Source organism: Lasioglossum baleicum, chromosome 6 (assembly GCF_051020765.1).
Source record: "Lasioglossum baleicum chromosome 6, iyLasBale1, whole genome shotgun sequence".
Classification (NCBI taxonomy): domain Eukaryota; kingdom Metazoa; phylum Arthropoda; class Insecta; order Hymenoptera; family Halictidae; genus Lasioglossum; species Lasioglossum baleicum.
Window position 1 is genome coordinate 7,957,923 of NC_134934.1, and position 18,326 is coordinate 7,976,248.

The window sequence follows — 18,326 nt, forward strand, 5'->3', positions numbered from 1 at the left end:
AATAACTTTCTAGAAAGATACCGCCTTGAAAGGGTTAACACCGGCGTGAAAGCTCGAGTATCGTTGCGTTCCACCTTAGTAACTTTTCGTTTTGATATCTTATCACTGGCGATTCTTGTTGTCGAAAGTTTTTATAATATGTATGGTAGTACGGATTACCTCGAACACGTGCTAGTCGCGAGATAAACGAGCATATTCGAGTACAGTTGTCGGCGAGCGCGAAATGCTTTATCATCTAGATTGCTCGTCGATGAAGAAACCGTGGAGGGTCGAATCGGTGTGGTATATTCGTAATATGCGTCAGTCGGCTACGAAACCGCCGTTGCCGGGATTTTCCCGCGCAATAAATTGGTTTATCGGTCTTCAAGTTTGCGACGATCAATAAACTGTGTCGTTGCGGTCGCGGAGACGGGTATCGCGATATCAAAATCGGTCGTCAGGTTGTGTCTGTATTATTTTTAATCGTCAAGAAATTCATCGGTGTTTCCTTCGATGGAATTCGATCGAGCGTTCGTTATTTCGCCGGGCCATTGCGACTCGCACTTTAGAAAACCAGACAGATAAGCAAACCGCGACTCCTTTGTCACGATGGATCGATAGCAGCCGTCTGCTCGCCGATATGGATTGTTATCATGTTAAAGCTTCAATTATTATTAATGCGCTCCGGCCAAAAAAGAAACGACGGAGCCACGGGGGAGCGGAACCGCGATCTCTGGCTTCGTGTTTTCGATCGGAAATCTTCGATGCTTATCGATACATACGATTCCCGAGAATTGAAAGTTTACCGCGCTCTTCCGAATCGAAGAATCGCGGACGTGACCCGTTATTTCTCGACAAGGCTCTCAGGAGCAGTCGGTTCGAGGATATCCATTGAATCCAGTCGATAGAATAGGGATATATCGGTTTCTCATAGACACGGACACCTTGCGTCGACCGACAGGGTTAAAAACCAGAATTTTGAAACGCTTTGTATACTGGGGAGCAGATTTTGCTCGCGTCTAAAGAGCCGTGAGAGTCGATGGCACGGTGCTCTCGAGCACTTTTCCACCTACCATCTGTCGTTTGGGCTTCTCCAGCCGGAGTAACCTGATCTTGGTAGAAACCAGGGTTCGAAAACCTCCTACGTACGCTATGGTGCCTGCGATTCGCATCCCCTTACACGTGAACCTTAGCAAAATCGCGTCTGCGCGTTCCGTGGATATAATATTTGCTACGGTCGATCTATTTTCGTTGGAAAATTTCCGTGCTCTCTTCTCGCGACAATCAAGACATTATTCTCTGAGGGGAAGGAATTGATTATATTGCACCACATGACCTGGTTCATGTCGTACAATTTTTATTTGAAATGTGTTTCTCTCTTTATTCGAAATAAGTGCATAAAATCAGACTCTCAATACCAAGAATTATTAATAAATTGGGGATGTTAATGTAGAATTAGCAAGGCTCCCCTTCGAAGCTTCCCTTGTCCATTTGGAGAAATCGAGGGTCGCGCGATGTTTCACGCTTTTCGAAAAAGAGGGGGAGGTGCTCGTTCGACGTCATGTGCGGGAGAATTTAGTGTGCAGGTTGCAAATAAAAAGGGAACGCCGGTGATTTAGCATCTCCAGACCTGCTCAGAAACGCGGTTCGTTGAACGTCTGTTTTTAAAGCGACCCCAGTTAACCGTCCGCGTGGAAAGTTATGCTTTTCACATGCGGCCACCGCCTAAATAAGAAATTTACACGAGCCAGTCCAAACGAATTGTCCGAATCGCGAACCGAGCCGCGCAATAAACCAACTCGCACGATCGGCCATAAGGGAATTTATTTAGGAACCGGGCGGGAACCAGCACGGGGAAGACTAATTGGCAGGGGATTCAATTCCTGACGCGTTCATTTCCAAATCGAGATTTTGCTGGCCTTCGTCTGCGGCTTCCGAATTGCCCTGCTGCAAACTTTTTCTGTTAAAAAGATCCAATTCTCTCCTACGTTATGGTATACATTTTTGAGAGACTATTCATCAGCCGTCAAGGAAGCTATTCAAATCTCGTTTCTGTGTAAGGTGTAATATTTTTGTTGTTAGATAAAAAGAATTTGATTACAAGCAACTGCGAATCATATAAAATTAAGATGAAATGTATACCATAATAGGGGACAGAGGGAGTGTAATCAAAGACCTCGCAAAAATCGGGTTAAGTCTAGATTCTGAAAATTATTTAATGCTTTCACCCAACAGTCCGCGATATATGAGAATATCTAAAGCTTTTAAGAAGTGCAGTACGTAAAAAATGGACTTGCCCGGTTTCTGCCGCATGGTTTTGGATTCGTCTCGGCATAAATTCCAGCTTGGCCTGCTTTTTGATTTTTCGACTGACCGCCTCGCTTCCGTTGCAGCCGAAATGGATATGGAATCCCTGTACGACTACGGGGACGAGGAACAGGACTTCTACGAGGAGAGTCCCGGCACCAGGAAGGGCTACCCGATCGATCACAGATCCATCAAGGTCAGTGGTTAGACACCCTTTAATCGTTCCTCGGCGGAGCAGGCGGAAGGAAGACGCGCACGACCGTCCGAAGTTAAATTTAATCGTTCCCACAGGTGAAACGTAATTCACACTGGCTCTAATTTTGAAGCGGGTTCGGGCCATTTCGAAATAGCAGTTTTCTCGGCGAAAAGTGCCCGTCCCCGCGGAGTTCCTTCTGTCAGCTTTTCGATATCATATATTTATTTCGAATATGTCTCACACGCCATACAATTTTAGCGAGAACATCAATCGGCAGGCGACCGGCAATTTTTGGCCGGCGGAACGTTTGTTTTAGAACTCAGGTGTTCGGCTAAATGGTTTCATATGTATATTCTTAGATATCACGAGGTGCGAATCAACGAGAATCACCTAAAAACGTCCGCTGCTCGAGAGTGTACAGTCGGTGTTCGTAAACAAAGAACAACTATTTATAATTGGATATTCGCGGCTCGTTACTTTGTGACATTTGGATCACGATTCGCTTTTACACTGGCGTGTAATATTAAAGAATCATAAGGTTTGTCGACTTTTTCACCCGTTGCGGAGTGCAAAATGGTTCGTTAAAATGAGATCAGAATGAGTATTCTACGACGTTTTCTCACGAAGTTACAACACTTTGAACGCGGACAATTTTTGAACGAAAATCTAGAGATCCTTTCACTTGCACGCCAACGTATTCCGAATTGTCTGAAGACGGTCGAATCAGGGTCACCGCTCCGTACACCTTTTCGTTTTAGAAATCGTTAATTAACCCTGACCGGCGCGGCGCGGTGATCCGTTAGCGAGGGAAGCCGGTACGGTCCGGTCCGGTGTGGACCGTTCCGTTCTGTTCCGTTCGAAATAGGCCAATCCTTCTCTATTTTCGCGGCGATAGGTGACGTTGGCAGCCACCGTCGCCGCCGCCGCCGTTGGCAGTGCTCGGATTGTACGAGTGCCAGTAACAATTCGTTCTGCTGTGTGCTCTCCGACTTCGCCTCATGAATGAACGTAGAGCCAGCGGCTCATTCACCGTTCCCTCGGTTCCCCTCTGACCTCGCGTGGTCACCTAACTTGTCTAACGCTCCTAACGCCCTCTCTCCGTTCCTCTTTCTCTCGTTCTCACCCTTCTTTCTCGCACGCTTCTCCGTGCGCGTCCTTTTGTTCCTTTTGGTTTCACTCCCTCGCCTCGGTCCATCCGTTCCTCCTCTTTGTTCGCTTCTCTCGCTCTCCTCTCTCTCTCTCTCCTCTTCCTCTTCCTCCTCCTCCTCCCCTCGTCTTTGCTCTTGTTGCTTTACGCGGCCCCTCCCTCCTGCATTTCGTGACTCTTTCGCTCCGGAGAACAGCGAAACGCTCCTCTAATCGTAATAGATAATGGACAGAAACGACCAGCGACGATAACGTCTATCAACTCGGCCGACACGCAACTCTGCGATCGGACGAAGGATATCTTTTCTCTATTTTGAGTCTCCACGAATATGTATCAGAATGTTGTCTCAGCCTTCCTGGCCTGGGTTCGTCGCCATCTTGCTTTCTTCCCTCCGAGGGTTCCTCGCACTTTTAGCTGTCCACTTACAAATACGATGCGAGTACTACATGAAATGCAAGAACATTTGAATATTAACAAAAATAACTTTTGGATAGAGAGAAGATCAACACATCGCACAGATGTCATCTCGGAAGGGTTAGAAGATCTGCGAATGGGTCTGGATCCGTACAAGTGTAATGCAAGCGTGTAGAACCATCGGGTAGTGAATGCAATAAAAGGGAAGGTATAACGCGATATTGTTCGAAAGCGAAAGGGACATCGAAGAGAAACGGAAAGTCGAGGCTCGCGTTGAAGAGGAGCGGGATGCACACAGTAGCAGAGAGCTAGAGGAGAGGAGAGCAGCAGCAGCAGTAGCATCAGCAGGGAGGAAAAGAAGAGGGCACGCGTGTGCACGGCAGCCGTTGGTTCGGTCGAATCGGGGGAGGGGTGAAAGGAGAAATCTAAGTCGCCAGAAATAGCATGCCTTCTCGCGTGAAGCGGTCTCCGAGCTTCTGCATGCGTCGCTCGTTCTAGTCGGATGCACCGTTGCCTCACCTACGTCACACGCACTCTACTTCTTAACACACCGCTTCTCCTCTTCTTTCTCTCTCTCTCTCTTCTGCCCTTTACGACTCGCTTCGCTCCTTTTCATTAACCGGGAGGGTTGATAGGGGAATAACGTCGTTATATAATCTGGTACGCGATCGCCGATGGGTATGCGTTAATTGAACTAAAGAACCTCGAACATTGCCCGACAAAATCGAGTTTTTAGGTCCGCGTATACCAGCGAGTCTCTCTCATTCGACGTTCACGTTGGAGCTATGCGAAATTGCGGAAGAAACACGCCACAGATTGCGTTACGCGTTATTGAATGAAGCACGGTTCTTGGAGACGAAGCTCCGCCGAAAGTCGAGGACTTTGATCCATTTCCAGAGCAACCTGCTCCCTTTAGTATACCCCGATTTTTCTTTCTAAAACGTTATTACTAGACTGCGGGTCTTTATGCAAAATAAAAAAAATGTTTGCATTGATTGCAAGACACAGAAGGCAAATAAAAATATCGTTCTTCTTTTAATTATCTTATTGAGGTGAAACTAGTACACTGGTGGCCTTAAATCTTTTTAATACCTCCGCTGTTTTAAATTGTACGTACCCATTTTTGTCGTAAATGCATAAAATCCGCAGTCTAGTTATTATGTTCGTTTCGAAGCAATTTCCATACTCTGTTTTTTTTTTATGAACACTTATCCATTGCTTCTACTATCGCAGCCTATGTATAGAAGAAACTAATTTCATTAGAAACAGACGATGATTCACTTCGTTTGTAAGTCTAATAATACTTCTAGAAATGTAAATTTCATTCAACGTCAGTCTGTTGTGCAAATAATTGAATTACATAAGATGTACGTATGCAGATACGCAACGTTATTCACGTAGCGACATGCTCATACATTGGTCTATTATAAATAGACTGCGGATCTTTGTGCAAGATAAAAATATTCCAAGTCAATTTTACGAAACAGAAGTTAAACGAATCTCTTTTAATATTAATTTCAGCAAGACGAAATTATATCATCTCATTCAATTCATCTGATGTCTTCATAGTTTTGTACGTGACCGGTCCACTTGTGTTATAAATACTCAAAATCCACAGTTCTTTTTGTGATGATGGTATCAAACTATGATGCATGAATTCGTCGCGGAGGAAAATTTAAATGTTAGAACAACGGTCATCTGTTTGTAGAAAAGCTGTGCGCGTGGTAGGAAGGAGGGAGTAATAGAAGCAATTTCGAGGCTGATTGATGACAGAGAGGGGCCAGGTCCGAAGCAATTAGGGATTGAAATGGCGGCTTGGTTCACCATCGATTCAGGATTAAACGATTCGGGCGCGGTGCATCCGTTTCCTTTCCTAGGTTCCCGCGGCATACCGATCACGCTCGTTTTCCCGTGACCGTGGTGGTCGTTCGCCGATTCGATCGCCGTGACCACCATCGATTTATCGGACCGTCTTCGAGAGTGTTCGCGATCGATTTACAAATTAGTTGCCATCGTCGCGGACGAGTCTCCCTTCGTGTCTTGGCTCGTAAAATTCCACGTGCACGCGATGCAATCGTTCGGGTCCACTTCGCGCCGATGCACTGCTCCGGTGCAGACCAACGGCGGAGAAAGGTACATTTCACGCTCGAAATTGCGCTATTTGCCCGGATTCTTTCGCGTCCTGTGGTCGGGATATTCATTTGTGATCTTGTTGACACAGAGCGATCTATAAAACTTTATTTTTAACTTAAAGTTTATGGATTTATCGTTGTACATACCGCGCGCAGATTTTAATGAAACTTTGCCACATGGCTGGAGCATTAAAGAATGTTTTTACAAGGATTTCTATTTTGTTCTTCTGTATTTTTTCACGTCTGCGGGCCTCTATATTTAAATATCCACCCACGAGAATTGATTTTATCAAGATTTGCTTCAGTTGACGAAACGGCAAAAGAATAAATTCGACAATAAAAATTGAAAATGGCTTAAGTGTTGAGCTCATTGTCTCTGATTTGTTTCAGTGGATAAAACAGGAATAATTGGAGAAAGTACAATGGCACACACTTTATAGTTCAAGTGTTGATACCTCGGTATTATCATGCGATGATTGGAGCGCGATAGTTAACGCGAGTTCCGACCTCCGGCGACTAGTCACCGAATTTTACCGAATTTTACCGTAAGACCAGCCTCTTTGCTTTTCTCTCGGCCATCTGTCGATGAATATTAATAAGAGGAAAGCAGGGCAGCTGTTGTTCGCCGCGCGCAGGAACTGGCCACTTGGCCGGTCGTTCCTCCACCGGAAGTCCTCCGCAGAACTCGCCGAAAAACGATCCCTTCTTCGCCTGGGATATTCAGATTCCTTTGATTTCCTGCGGAGATGCATTCTCTTCCATTATTTCAAAAATCGGGTCCACCGCTTCCATCCTTTTCGTCGTTGGTATCCATAGTATTCTTTACCGAGATTTTTATCGATTTAACGTTGTTAAGAGATCGTAAATAAATCTTGTTTCGTACCATAGAAAATTTTGCAATGTTGCTCTCGTTTTTAGTGGGGAATTGCACTGTGATGAAGTAAACCAAATTACGAATTTATTCAAAAATAGAAAATATTTCTGGCTTCGTCTTTGTAACACTTTTTTGCTTGATCAAATTAGAACATGTTTCGAAGCAATTGAGAATTTTCTAAATCTCCGTTCTGAATGAGTTTAAAGGAAAATTCTGCTTGAATTGGTTTTAAGAGAAGTGGCATTAATCTTTCGGAGTGAGTCGAGCTAATGGAAGAAACATTAGAGAACTGTCTCTTAACTGGCGAAGAGTGATTTAATAATTTCCTTGTTTCCGCCTCGAGAACGTCACTGCCGAAAAATTCATTAAGTATCACATCATTTCTATGAACACGTTGCCGGGCAATGGTGGTCACCGGTGACTGGCGCTATGGAACTATTTAAAAAGGATTGTTATAAATCTCGAGTTTTTCAGAACCTCATATTATTGTCTGGCGATCGATCGATCCATTGATCCCGAAGGAACACGGTTCACGAGGCACCGCGTTGATAACCTTTGCGTTCTCACTGTGTGTCCAATAAATCCGCCGGGCATTTATTTATATCGTGGGCCGGCCGATCTAGCGGAAAAATGTTTAATCACGCGTGTCTTCTGTCATTCATTCGGGGATAAAAATGATCCTGCGTATAAATAGTCGGGGAGCGATGAATGGCGGCGATCGCGTATTCATAGCCGTGTCCATCGATCGGTTGTTGTGTCGCCGGGGAAGTTTGTCGGTTTCGTCCGTGGATCCTCGACAGAATGGATCCCCGGACAAAACAATGAACGAAGAGAGACAACCGGGAATCGTTGCAGAATTGATCAGCGATCGTGCAGATGGACACAGACATCCGCGAATATTAAAGGATTATATTCGTCTTCCATCGGAAACGGATAACGCGAACGCTGGTTTATTAACGCTCGGACGGCGGACCATCCTTATGTATAATTTATGATATCTGGGAATATGTCGCTGCTTGATTTATCAATCCTTTGAAATATATTTTTGGACGTAATTTTTATGGTCAGTCTTTCTGCTGTGCTAATGAGGAAATATCTTTTCACTGTTCGAATTTTTTCTTTTCAAATATTAACCCATTTGCATTATGAAGAAGACTATTTAAAAAGAACAATTCGGGCGTGGGTGTATTCTGATCCACAGTATCAAAAACGTCATTTAACTCCCTTTCAACTTCTTTTTGAAACTTCTTTAACCCATTCGCGTTGTAAGTTACAAAAAGAAATCTTTTTAAAAACCACGCTTATATTGAAATGCACTAAAAAGGAGAAAATCGTTTTTTTAGGCATTAGTGACTATAAATAAAAGTTTGGAGCGCCCACGAAGATTACGTCAATATAGTTTAGCGCTCCACGCTTTTATTTATACCCACCAATGTCTAACAAAATTATTTTCTCCTTTTTAGTGCATTTTAATATAAGCGTGGTTTTTAAAAAGTATTTTTTTTGTATCTTACAACGCGCAAATGGGTTAAAGAAGTTTCAAAAAGGAATTGAAAGGGAGTTAAATGACGTTTTTGATACTGTAGGTCAGAATAGACTCACGACCCGCCGCTGGTTCATTAATGTAAGACAACGTTCGGTTTCCCGATGGCGGTTGTCTCGTGATTTTCCCTCGACAACGTTCCAAGCTCGGGACGCACGCTGCGCCTGATAAACACGCCGATTAATCGGCTCGTCGAGCGTGTTCCGGCGATCGCGAGAATTGCAACGATCAGTATATGTATTTACCTCCTCCTCCTCTTCCTCCTCCTCCTCCTCCTCGTCGTCGTCGGGTTTATCTTATCGACGAGGCATTTCTTCGTACATTTGTGTGTGTGTGCGCGCACGTGCATCGGGCGACATTCGGTCTAAGAAAACATCGGCTTTACGTTCATTCATGGTTCTAAGCGTTAAAACCAATCCCGCATGCTCCGACGCGCGAACCGCTATCGGAAAATCGATCATCCGCGATCGATATCGCGCCGTCAACCTCTGAGACACGCGGGAGCTGTTCTTCGCTTTTTTTTTTCACCGGTTCGACAAGGAACAGACATCTATTGGAATTCTCGATCAATCGTTTCCTGCCGATCGACAACGTTACCGTCTCTTCAATTTGTAATTACCGTTCTGGAATCCACGATCGTTTCTCTATCTCGGTATAATATTTAATAAGTAGACAGCGAATCATCATGCAAAATCAAAATCGTCTGCATCAATTGCAATTATCCGTTTCATTCAGCTGTGTTGCAAAATGAAAATAATAATTTTGATAAACTTAAATTCTTTTAATCTACCTCTCGCGCTCACTCATTTTTACCATAATTACCTGACGATATTGCTTTATCGAATGTGTCAAAATGAAATCCTGTGGGGGTTAGATAGCTATAGTGAACGCCCGAGAGCTAAAGGGTTTCTGAATAGCATTGGGCGAGAGATTCGGTGGAATGGAAAGTCGCCGGCGAGATTGTGGACTACTGGGAACGAAATCGCGGCGAGATAAGGTGCTCCGGGGCAGAACGAGCATAATCGAGGGGACCTTAGAAAGGAACGGGGGTAAAAATAGCAACGAATTGTGCCGGTCATGAGAAAACGTGCTAATAGCTTCTTTTCGTTTCTTCCTTTCAAGGGCGTTTTCGAGAATGTTCTCTCTCGGACGCTTGTTGCTCCGGTCTCGTCTCTTCGTCTCGCTGTTCTCTCGTCTCTTTTGACGATTCTCTCTCTCCTCTCCTCTCCCCGCCGCCTCTCCTCGGCGGGCCTGTTACTCATTCATTCAGAGAAGCGGCTCTCGGGGCCGACTTGCAAGAGAGCCTAGTCCGTTCCGAACGAGCATAATGCCGGTTCTTATACGAACCGGGTCGTCGATGGCTCGACTCGACGAATAATAAATGGGAGCTCGACATTTCGCTCTCTCGCGTTTTTGGCATTAATCGTCCGTTGCAGATCGAGGTTCGAGCGATCTTCCGAGCTCCTTGCTTCGCGCGGAAGGCAAAATTATTCCTGGCTCCGGTGAATACTGAGAGTGTCTTATCTAGAACCTATCGAGAGAGAAACCGCTAACCGTGACATCTTGAAAAAGCAAATTCGATTCCTCCGGAGGTGTCTTCTTCGAGACCTGGCGCTAGCGCGCGCTCGAATCGAATTTAATCTCGATTTCAACTTCTTCTCTTTCTTCTCCGCTCGGGTTACTCCTCTGCGAGCCTACGCTTCTCGGGAACGCGTCTGTTAGGTGTCTCGGGCTCGATAATGCTCGCCGTTCAGGCATTTGAACTTCGTTTTTCACTGGACTACGCATTTTACACACTAACATTAACGCCAGAACGAAAATACTGATACATCGAGAATGACTTCGAGAATACTGATATTGGAGGACGTCTTAAAATGTTACTTCAGAATCAACTGACTACAATTATTACAAGTAGAATTTCTATCTTGAACTTTCAATTATAATCTAATCTTCGCACGTTGCAATTGACGCAAACAATTTCTATTCCAGGAAGTTCCGCGATCTATTAATAATTGTACCTTATCGACTATGCCGTTCTTAGTATCTGTTATGTCAAACACACAAAGGTGGGAGCCTGATTTTCAGTATGTCGGATTTTATGCATTTATGGCTAAAATGAATCAGTGAAACACCGATCGGAAGTATTTATTTTCAATTTATTCAAACAAAGTTTCCCGAACGTACCATTCATCTACTGCGAAAAGAAAACTGAATGTTTCCGATTCAGTTAGGCGACCAGCTTCGCGAAGCTCGTTCCTCTGCCATACCTGGATCACGCCCGAGCGGCGCCGTTTCTAGGATCGTACACAAGAATGCTCTGTGTCGCTCGGAGATAAAATTGAACAGCTATCGATCTTTTCCGCGACGGTGTGTTCGCGACAGCTAAAGATAGAGGCGTGTTCTCGTGGTCTCTCCGCGGATTTTCCGCGAAACGTTCCCGTGTCGCGTCGAGTCGAATTTAATGAAATCCGGTCTCTCGTGCAGACACTTCGATATCCATTCCGAAGTGCGAGCGCGTAAGGACAAAAGAGCACACCGGGCTATTTCGAGAGTTTGGCTCTCTGGCGAAGAGGAAGAAGGTGAGCGAGAAACGAAACCGGCGAGTAGCGTGGCTTTCCGAGAAATCATTACCGGGTTGCATCACAGGCAATTCGTACGACGATTAATTTATATAGGCGCGAGTTGCGTGTACACGATGCAACGCAATCGATCGTCGCCGAGCTGAATTCGCCGTCCCTGCGTGGGCGATCTTCTTTTCGATTCTTTCGCGTACGATCCTCGATCACCATCACCTACAAAACGTATTTTTTAAATTTTCAATATAGTCCCACATTATTAGTATTTTTGAAAAAATTTCGTTTCACATCCTGTAGTACAATATTAAAATAGTTATCGTCTTTTTTAGAGCGTCCTTAATCCTTTGTCCACTACTGTAAGCACAAGCCATATTAAATTTGTTGGCAAACATCATCGAGTACATGTAAAAATATACTCATTAGAACATCTATTTTTCATTCCATAAGTAAACACCGTAGCAATGACTAATTTTGAATTCGGACGACACCGAACTTTGCCTTTCGACATCGTTATATTTTATCGACCGATAATTATGAATTCTTGCATATTCATATTTCGAGTTTCTGCCAGGTTTTCGGGACCGCGGCCCCACTGTGTGTCGGACGGGAACGTGGGCGAAGAGCGGAAGAGCGCGTGTCGAGTATTTTTCATCGTTATGTTTGATCGTAGTTTTCGTGTATCGATTGTGTGTCCCTTGGGTAGCGAACTCTCTCGGACGTTCGATCACGTAGCCGAACGCTCTGCGCCTCGGAACGAAGAACCGCCTCTCTCGGCCGTGTTGTATCGTTCGAATGCCGATGATGAAAGAGGAAGAGATAGGTAAACAGATTAGATGCGCGAGGAGAAAGACGACGAAAGAACGCGTGACAAGCATCGCGACCCGGCCCGGTTATCTGCATACACGTGTTGCATGCAGTACGCTGGTGTAGCGCAACCACGGAGGGGAAAATAATTATCGTGGAACACAGAGGGCCCGTTGTTCGCCACGAGATTTAATCGGCCCTACGCCTTCTCCACTCGGTTCGCGAGAAATCGCTTCTTTTATTTTCACTTTTGGTCTCTCGCGATCTCTTCCGTCTACTTTACGGAGCCACGAGCTAATGGAAATAGTTTCACCAACGATCGAGGGGATAATTGCTGAATCAAATCGTACGGTTCATTCAGAATTGCTCCCACGTATCAGTCGATCGACCACTTCGGATCTGCGCAACGATCTTGCCGATCGATCCTCGACGAGGCTCTGGGAAGTTGCTCGAATCGCTGCGCTTCTAACACGAAATCGATCTTCACGGTTAACATGATAGGAATTCGTGCAAGTGAGTTAATAGTTCTAGTTTTAGCAGAAGATAAGGAAGTATGTAGTGTTTTTCCCGATCAATAGGGATTACCTTAACATTGTTTCTGTTTTCTTTATTTTAAAACAGTCTATTTTCTCCGCGAAGACATAAAGATCGTCGAAACAAAATTTCATCAGGATCATACAACAACAAGTTACAGGTTCATCAACATGGTCATTGAATTTTCTTAAATACGCACAAAAACCACGTTGCATGTATGTAGGTGCATACTGGAAAACGAGAACACTCGTAGTCGACCAAATATATTAGATCGTGTCATAAATAATTTTTCCGAGAAGTAACTAGCGGTGATGCATTTATCATCTTAATGACTCATCGCTCCCAAGCCACCGACAAACGGCAACACGGTGCGAATACTAGCGAATGTATAATCAATAGAGACTGCGGATCTTATACATCTATGATAAAAACGAGCAGATCGAATGCAGAACAGTGAAATCATTTCAATGTTCAGCAAATTGTACCATTTCCAAATTTTCTTTTACATTATAATCGGAAATTCTTCGATGACGTTGCTGGAAGTAACTTGTTGATTCACAATTCACATTGTTGTTGCTGTTGAAGGATCCACTCAAAATTCTTTAGCCACGGACCATGGGCTTTTAGAAAAGAATCAAATGTTTATGTAAATACATCCTGTATCGTGCAATGAATGCAAACAATTTTTATTTCGCATAACACGCGCGATCTAATCAAGATATCATCGATGAATAAAATTGACAGGCCAAAACGAAAGATCGAGCACTGGTGGTTTTATCCGTTTCCTCGGGACATCGACTGCCTCGATCCGCGGATCGTCGATGGAGGATTTCGCTGTCTTCCAGATTCCACGTCGGGGTCGTAAAGTGACGGATACGGAGTCGTCTATCTTCGATTCACGAGTGTCTCTGGGTTAGGTTGACGGAGAAGGAAGGGTGGACTGGTTAGGCAGCGGGGCGACCGTAGAATGGAATGAATTAGAGGGGAAACAGCGGGACGAGAAAGAGTAGGAGAGCCGAGTGCGTAAAAGGGACGGCACGAGAAGTTGTGTGGGAGAGAAAGAAAATGAGTCGGAAAGAACGAGGGAGAGAGCGAGAGAGAAGGAGAACGATAGTGCGAGTCGTCGAGGCGGTGAGAGGAGGAGAGGAGAGTAGAGCGTAGGTACGGCGAGGTTAGAACGTTTCATCGCGTCGCTGTCGTTGCATTGCGTACCGTTGCGTCACTCTCTTGTGCAGCGTTTCATTCAACTTGGAGTCCGTCGCGCGAAGGTCAAGCGGTCGTCGTTGCCTGTCGCTCTGCGCCGGCTCGGTGCATCCCGCGATCGCTTCTCCCCTTTCTTTTCACTTTTCGTTGCGCGATTGCGCCAAAAGTCGTCCGTAGAAATTATTGCTTCTTTTCACAGAGACATTTTGATTTCTCGAGCAATTCTCGAAGGGAGCCTGCGCCGTTCGCTCGACTTTGATTTCGCCTCGATCACGTTTGCGGTTTCTTTGCTCTCCGTCCACCGTCGTCCGCTTTCTTCAGCGTCTTTGTACCCCGTAGCCTGCCCCCTTCCTCCGAGATCCCACCGGTCATCCGTCACGGCTTTCCTCCGTCTCTATCTTGCCCGACGGACCTCTTTCTCTCGCTCTCGCGACCTCTCTCTCTCTCTTCCCCTCTCTGTTCTCCTTCTCCGTTTCTTATTCACCGATTTCGTTCCTCCTTGTCCCACCTCCGCCTTGTCGTCCACGGTCTCGCTCGACTCTTTCACGTTCACCAGGGTTCACCCCCTTTGTCGCTCCAGTGGCCATTCTCCTCGTTCCCCCCGCTGCTCTTTTTCCGCTGTTCTCCCCTTCCGGCACGTCAACTTCAACAGGTTCACCGTCCATTCATGCCTCCGCAGAGACCGCGTCCTCCTCGCGACTCTTTGATCTAGCTCTCGGTGAGATCGCGACCTCCTCCCTCGGCTTCGATCCACCGATCTTTATCGGCACCCGTTCACCGGCTGCCGGGATTCCAACCGGTGCTCCCCGATCCGCTCAATTGACGCGATCTTATTGCGACTGCTGCTCGGTTTCGCGAACAAGAAAATCTATTTTCGAATACCCGATGCGTTCACGGTCGGTCCACGAAGATTTACTTGTAATTGTCGGTCGCTGTAGGAACGCGTCTCTTCCCACGGTAGGATCGTGCCTCTAAACTTGACGAGACAGGCTTTCCTTGGACAATTTCCGGGTAAATCAGTATTTCGAATCTTATTTGTTCATTTATTTCCGAAAGGAAGTATTGTTCTATACAAGTTGTCTTTGCGCGTAAGTAAAGACTTTCTGGCTTGAAACCAAATCGAAAATTATTTAAATACTGATCAAGTTAATTCACTACTTTACGAATTGATCAAATCAAAAATTCACCAAGCTTCAGATAGACCAAGTTACAAATTGATCAAATCAAACATTGACCAAGTTATACATTGGTATTCAGTTGTATGGACACATTTGGAACCTAATACATAGCCGAGAAGCCTTGGACTCGAACGATCGCAGTGCGTTCACCTGAAAAGTTGAACTAGTTGGCCCCCGAGAATCTCGCAGTGGCATATGATCGAGGTTTTCGTCCCCCCGATGCAAAGGAGGAACGGACTGGATTAAAAGTTGGTGGTTTTGTTTCAGCGCGATGCTAGAGGCGTGGGCAGCTATCTGGGAGGCGGCGGCATTAACGACGGCGGCGGCATGTTGACGGTTATGGCGAAGCTGATGAAACAGGAGCTGGCCTCCGACGCGGAGGAAGAGGGTCTGGTGCCTGCCCTCTCCGGCAGGTTCACCTCGATGCGGAAGGTGCCCTCTCTCTCCGACTTGTCCGATCCCGAGAGCTCCCTGGGTGAGTTTTTATTCAACTTACGACTTCGGTTGTTCGGGAACGTGGCGAGGCGCGTCGCGAGCGAACGGTTCGCTGGAGATCACCGCTCGTAAATTTGCTAAGTGTCGATGCCGGTGTTCTTGCTCGTTAGACCCTCGATCCGCGCTATCGATCTCTTCTTGCAAAGGCGTCCCTTCGATTCACAGTATCCTTTTCCTTCGACTTTGATTTCAATCTTTCTTGCGACCTCTCTGTTGGAAGGGTCGTTCAGAAAATTCCATTATTTCGCCCGTGCCCGTAGTTACAGCTAAACGCCGTTTCGGATTGCAGAAATAGAACTTCGTCGGTGATTTCCAGCTGTTTTCCGCGCGCTGGCGAGGCGTCTAGGCCCGAGAATCGCATGTTTATCGAAACAGCTCGGCTCGTAGATGGCAGCGTTGCCATTGGCCGCGGCATCGAGTGTTGGCGTGAGAAAATTGCATGGTCCCGCGTGTGTTTACCCGGTCCGGCCGGGGTCTAGCAATCGCCGAGGCAAATGTTTCAATTAGCCGCGTTCGCGGCCATTGTAGTTTTAGCGCGCTACGAGATACCTATTGTGAGCGACGAGGGGGCTCGTTTCGAGGCCTGTGCCCCCTCCTGTCCCCACTTACACCCGCTCACGCTCTTGTTCGTTTTCGATTGCTTTAATTCATCGCGCGTTTTACCACCGAACCAGAGAAGGGGGACACACACCATGCCCCGACACAGCCCGCTGAATTTCCCGCAGCCCGTCTACCGTTTTTACCCTTGTCCCGGGCTGATTACGCGCCACGAACACGTAACAGATTTCCGGGCGACACCGTGTAATTCTGATCCCTCTGTTTATTAGTGTAAAACGCCTTGTAGAATGTTCCTCTCCCCCTTTCGAGTTGCAACGTCTGTGTCTCACGATTTGTGATTCCTAATAAGCACAAGTCAGATCGAGACAGAGACCTCGCGGAAATATTTTAGGTTGAAGGAATAACATGTTTACGCGAGAAACTTCAACTTCAGAAGCGAGTTCTTTATCGCGGGAAAGAAATGACGACTCGGAAAAAATTCTAGTGTCAGCTTTTTGCGAGCACAGTTGAAACACGATCGATCCACGGCGCGCGCGCGCGCGCGGCCGGCCGATGTAGCGTCCTGTTAACCGTTGGGATTGTGACACTAAAAAGTGCACTTACATCGAGTGACGCTTGCATAATATGAGCGCTGGCTGCATAAGCACTAACTCGTGTATAACTTGTCCGATTAGATCGGGCAGGCAGGCCGGCTCGCACGGGGCGTTGCGTGCTCTGCAGCCGCAATTTTAACACTATGCGCTCGAAGCTATTTGATCCTAGAATTCTAGAATTCGGACATTTCGTCTGGTCTAGAATAGTTTTGTTACTATTCCCACGTGAAAGGTGTATTTAAGGTGTAGGGCAATTAAAACAGTTCAAACATGTCATTATTTGAGTGGGAATTGTTTTCAATGATAGCATAGTTACTTGTGCTGGTGCCTCAGAGGGGACAGTCGAGTGAGAAGGGTTGGGTCTAGCAGGATAAGGATGGTCCACCGACCCTCACGAGACAATTTTTATTGATTTCGTGTGCGAAACAATGGTTTCTGGTTGATAGATAATCCTCCAAATTTTAAATCGCTAACTCCTCATTTAAGGGTAATATGAGGGTAAACATCCTAAACTTTATCTTTTTCAAAAGTCCTCGAACTTATTCCGTGCATTTCATATATTGTTTACACAATTGTGAGCAAATTATGAAGGATAGGAATAAAATTTATTTTCTTAGGGGTTGGGGTTGCAAATAACCCTTTGAGTGACACTCAAAGAATTAGTTAAATTATTGAAAAATAAACGAAATTACGCCATTATAATTCTATAATATAATAGTGCAGTGTTTCTTACGACCGTAATTAATGATCCTTATCAGGAAATTAAGTCTCTTCTCTTCTTTCCGTCATAATTCTACGATTTTGTTTTATATTATGCAGAGTCTCCCAAAAATGTTGTACTCATCACCATGTTGTTTCATTCGTATTAAGAGTAATGAATTATTTAATTTTTAAGTTCAATTGTTTATTTATCTCGTGATACGAAATATCTCAGAAGCTGGACAACTGTAGCGTAAAATCTTCCTAGAAGTTCCGAAGGGCCGGTCGATCGTAAATTACCGAACGGTAATCGATCCGGACCGCATAAAGACTCGCGAAAAATTGCTCCGGCCGATTTGCATACAATTCTCTCGAAACTCGAGACGCTGCTACGAACAGAACCGGAGAGAAAGAGAGAGGAAGAGAGAGGGAGAGAGACACGCCGAGAAGAAATTCCATGGGCGCTAGCTTTTGTGCGGTGACCTATAGAGACAAGGAACAAGAAGTACGATCGAATCGGAATCGTTCCGTAGGAAACCTATGCCGCCAGTGTCCACGTGCTGTTCGATCACGCTCGCAATTCCGCGACGTGGAAACGCGACTCGTCGCGAACCATCGTCCTCTCTAATTGGATCCGACGCGCGTACCAGACTCTGTTGCCGCTAATTAACGCCTTTCCACCGGTGACAATTAGTTGTGGGCCGCGACTTGGGCGGATCTTGGACGCACGGGATCGTCGATCCCTTAACCTGTTGACTGGCTGATTTACTCCGCAGAGTGTCACGTCTCAAACAGCCACTAGTAAATATAACTATAGCGCGTTAATATAAAAATTTCCAGACCGAGGATGGAGCCACTAATTTCCCAAATCGTTTAATTACTTCAGTGGAAAAATTAGTACCGGATTTCAGGTTGTACTTTAATACGAAATCGAGCAAAACTTGTTGCACTGACCTAATGCGTATTCGTTTTGAACAAGTCGTTCGTCTCGGCGAGGCGTTTTAATCGCTCCGGTGCGAACGACTCAATTATATCGAAAGATGCGGGTTGAGCAAGAGCGTGCAGTCGACCGATTTATGCGGCCGCAATGATCG

General features: G+C 45.7%; 1 protein-coding gene across 4 annotated transcripts in view; it reads left to right on the plus strand.

Annotated features, from left to right (window-relative positions):
• Positions 1-18,326, plus strand: part of Pnt (ETS transcription factor pointed) — a 162,387-nt gene that overhangs the window by 5,585 nt on the left and 138,476 nt on the right. For 2 of the 4 annotated variants that reach the window (XM_076425391.1, XM_076425398.1), the window contains exons 2-3: positions 2,373-2,482; positions 15,155-15,362. In XM_076425391.1, coding sequence (XP_076281506.1) covers positions 2,378-2,482; positions 15,155-15,362 — 313 coding nt within the window. In that variant the 5' untranslated portion in view covers positions 2,373-2,377. Of the gene's footprint in view, positions 1-2,372; positions 2,483-12,532; positions 14,721-15,154; positions 15,363-18,326 lie in introns of those variants that run through there. The other 2 variants (XM_076425393.1, XM_076425392.1) reach the window with 2 other exon arrangements.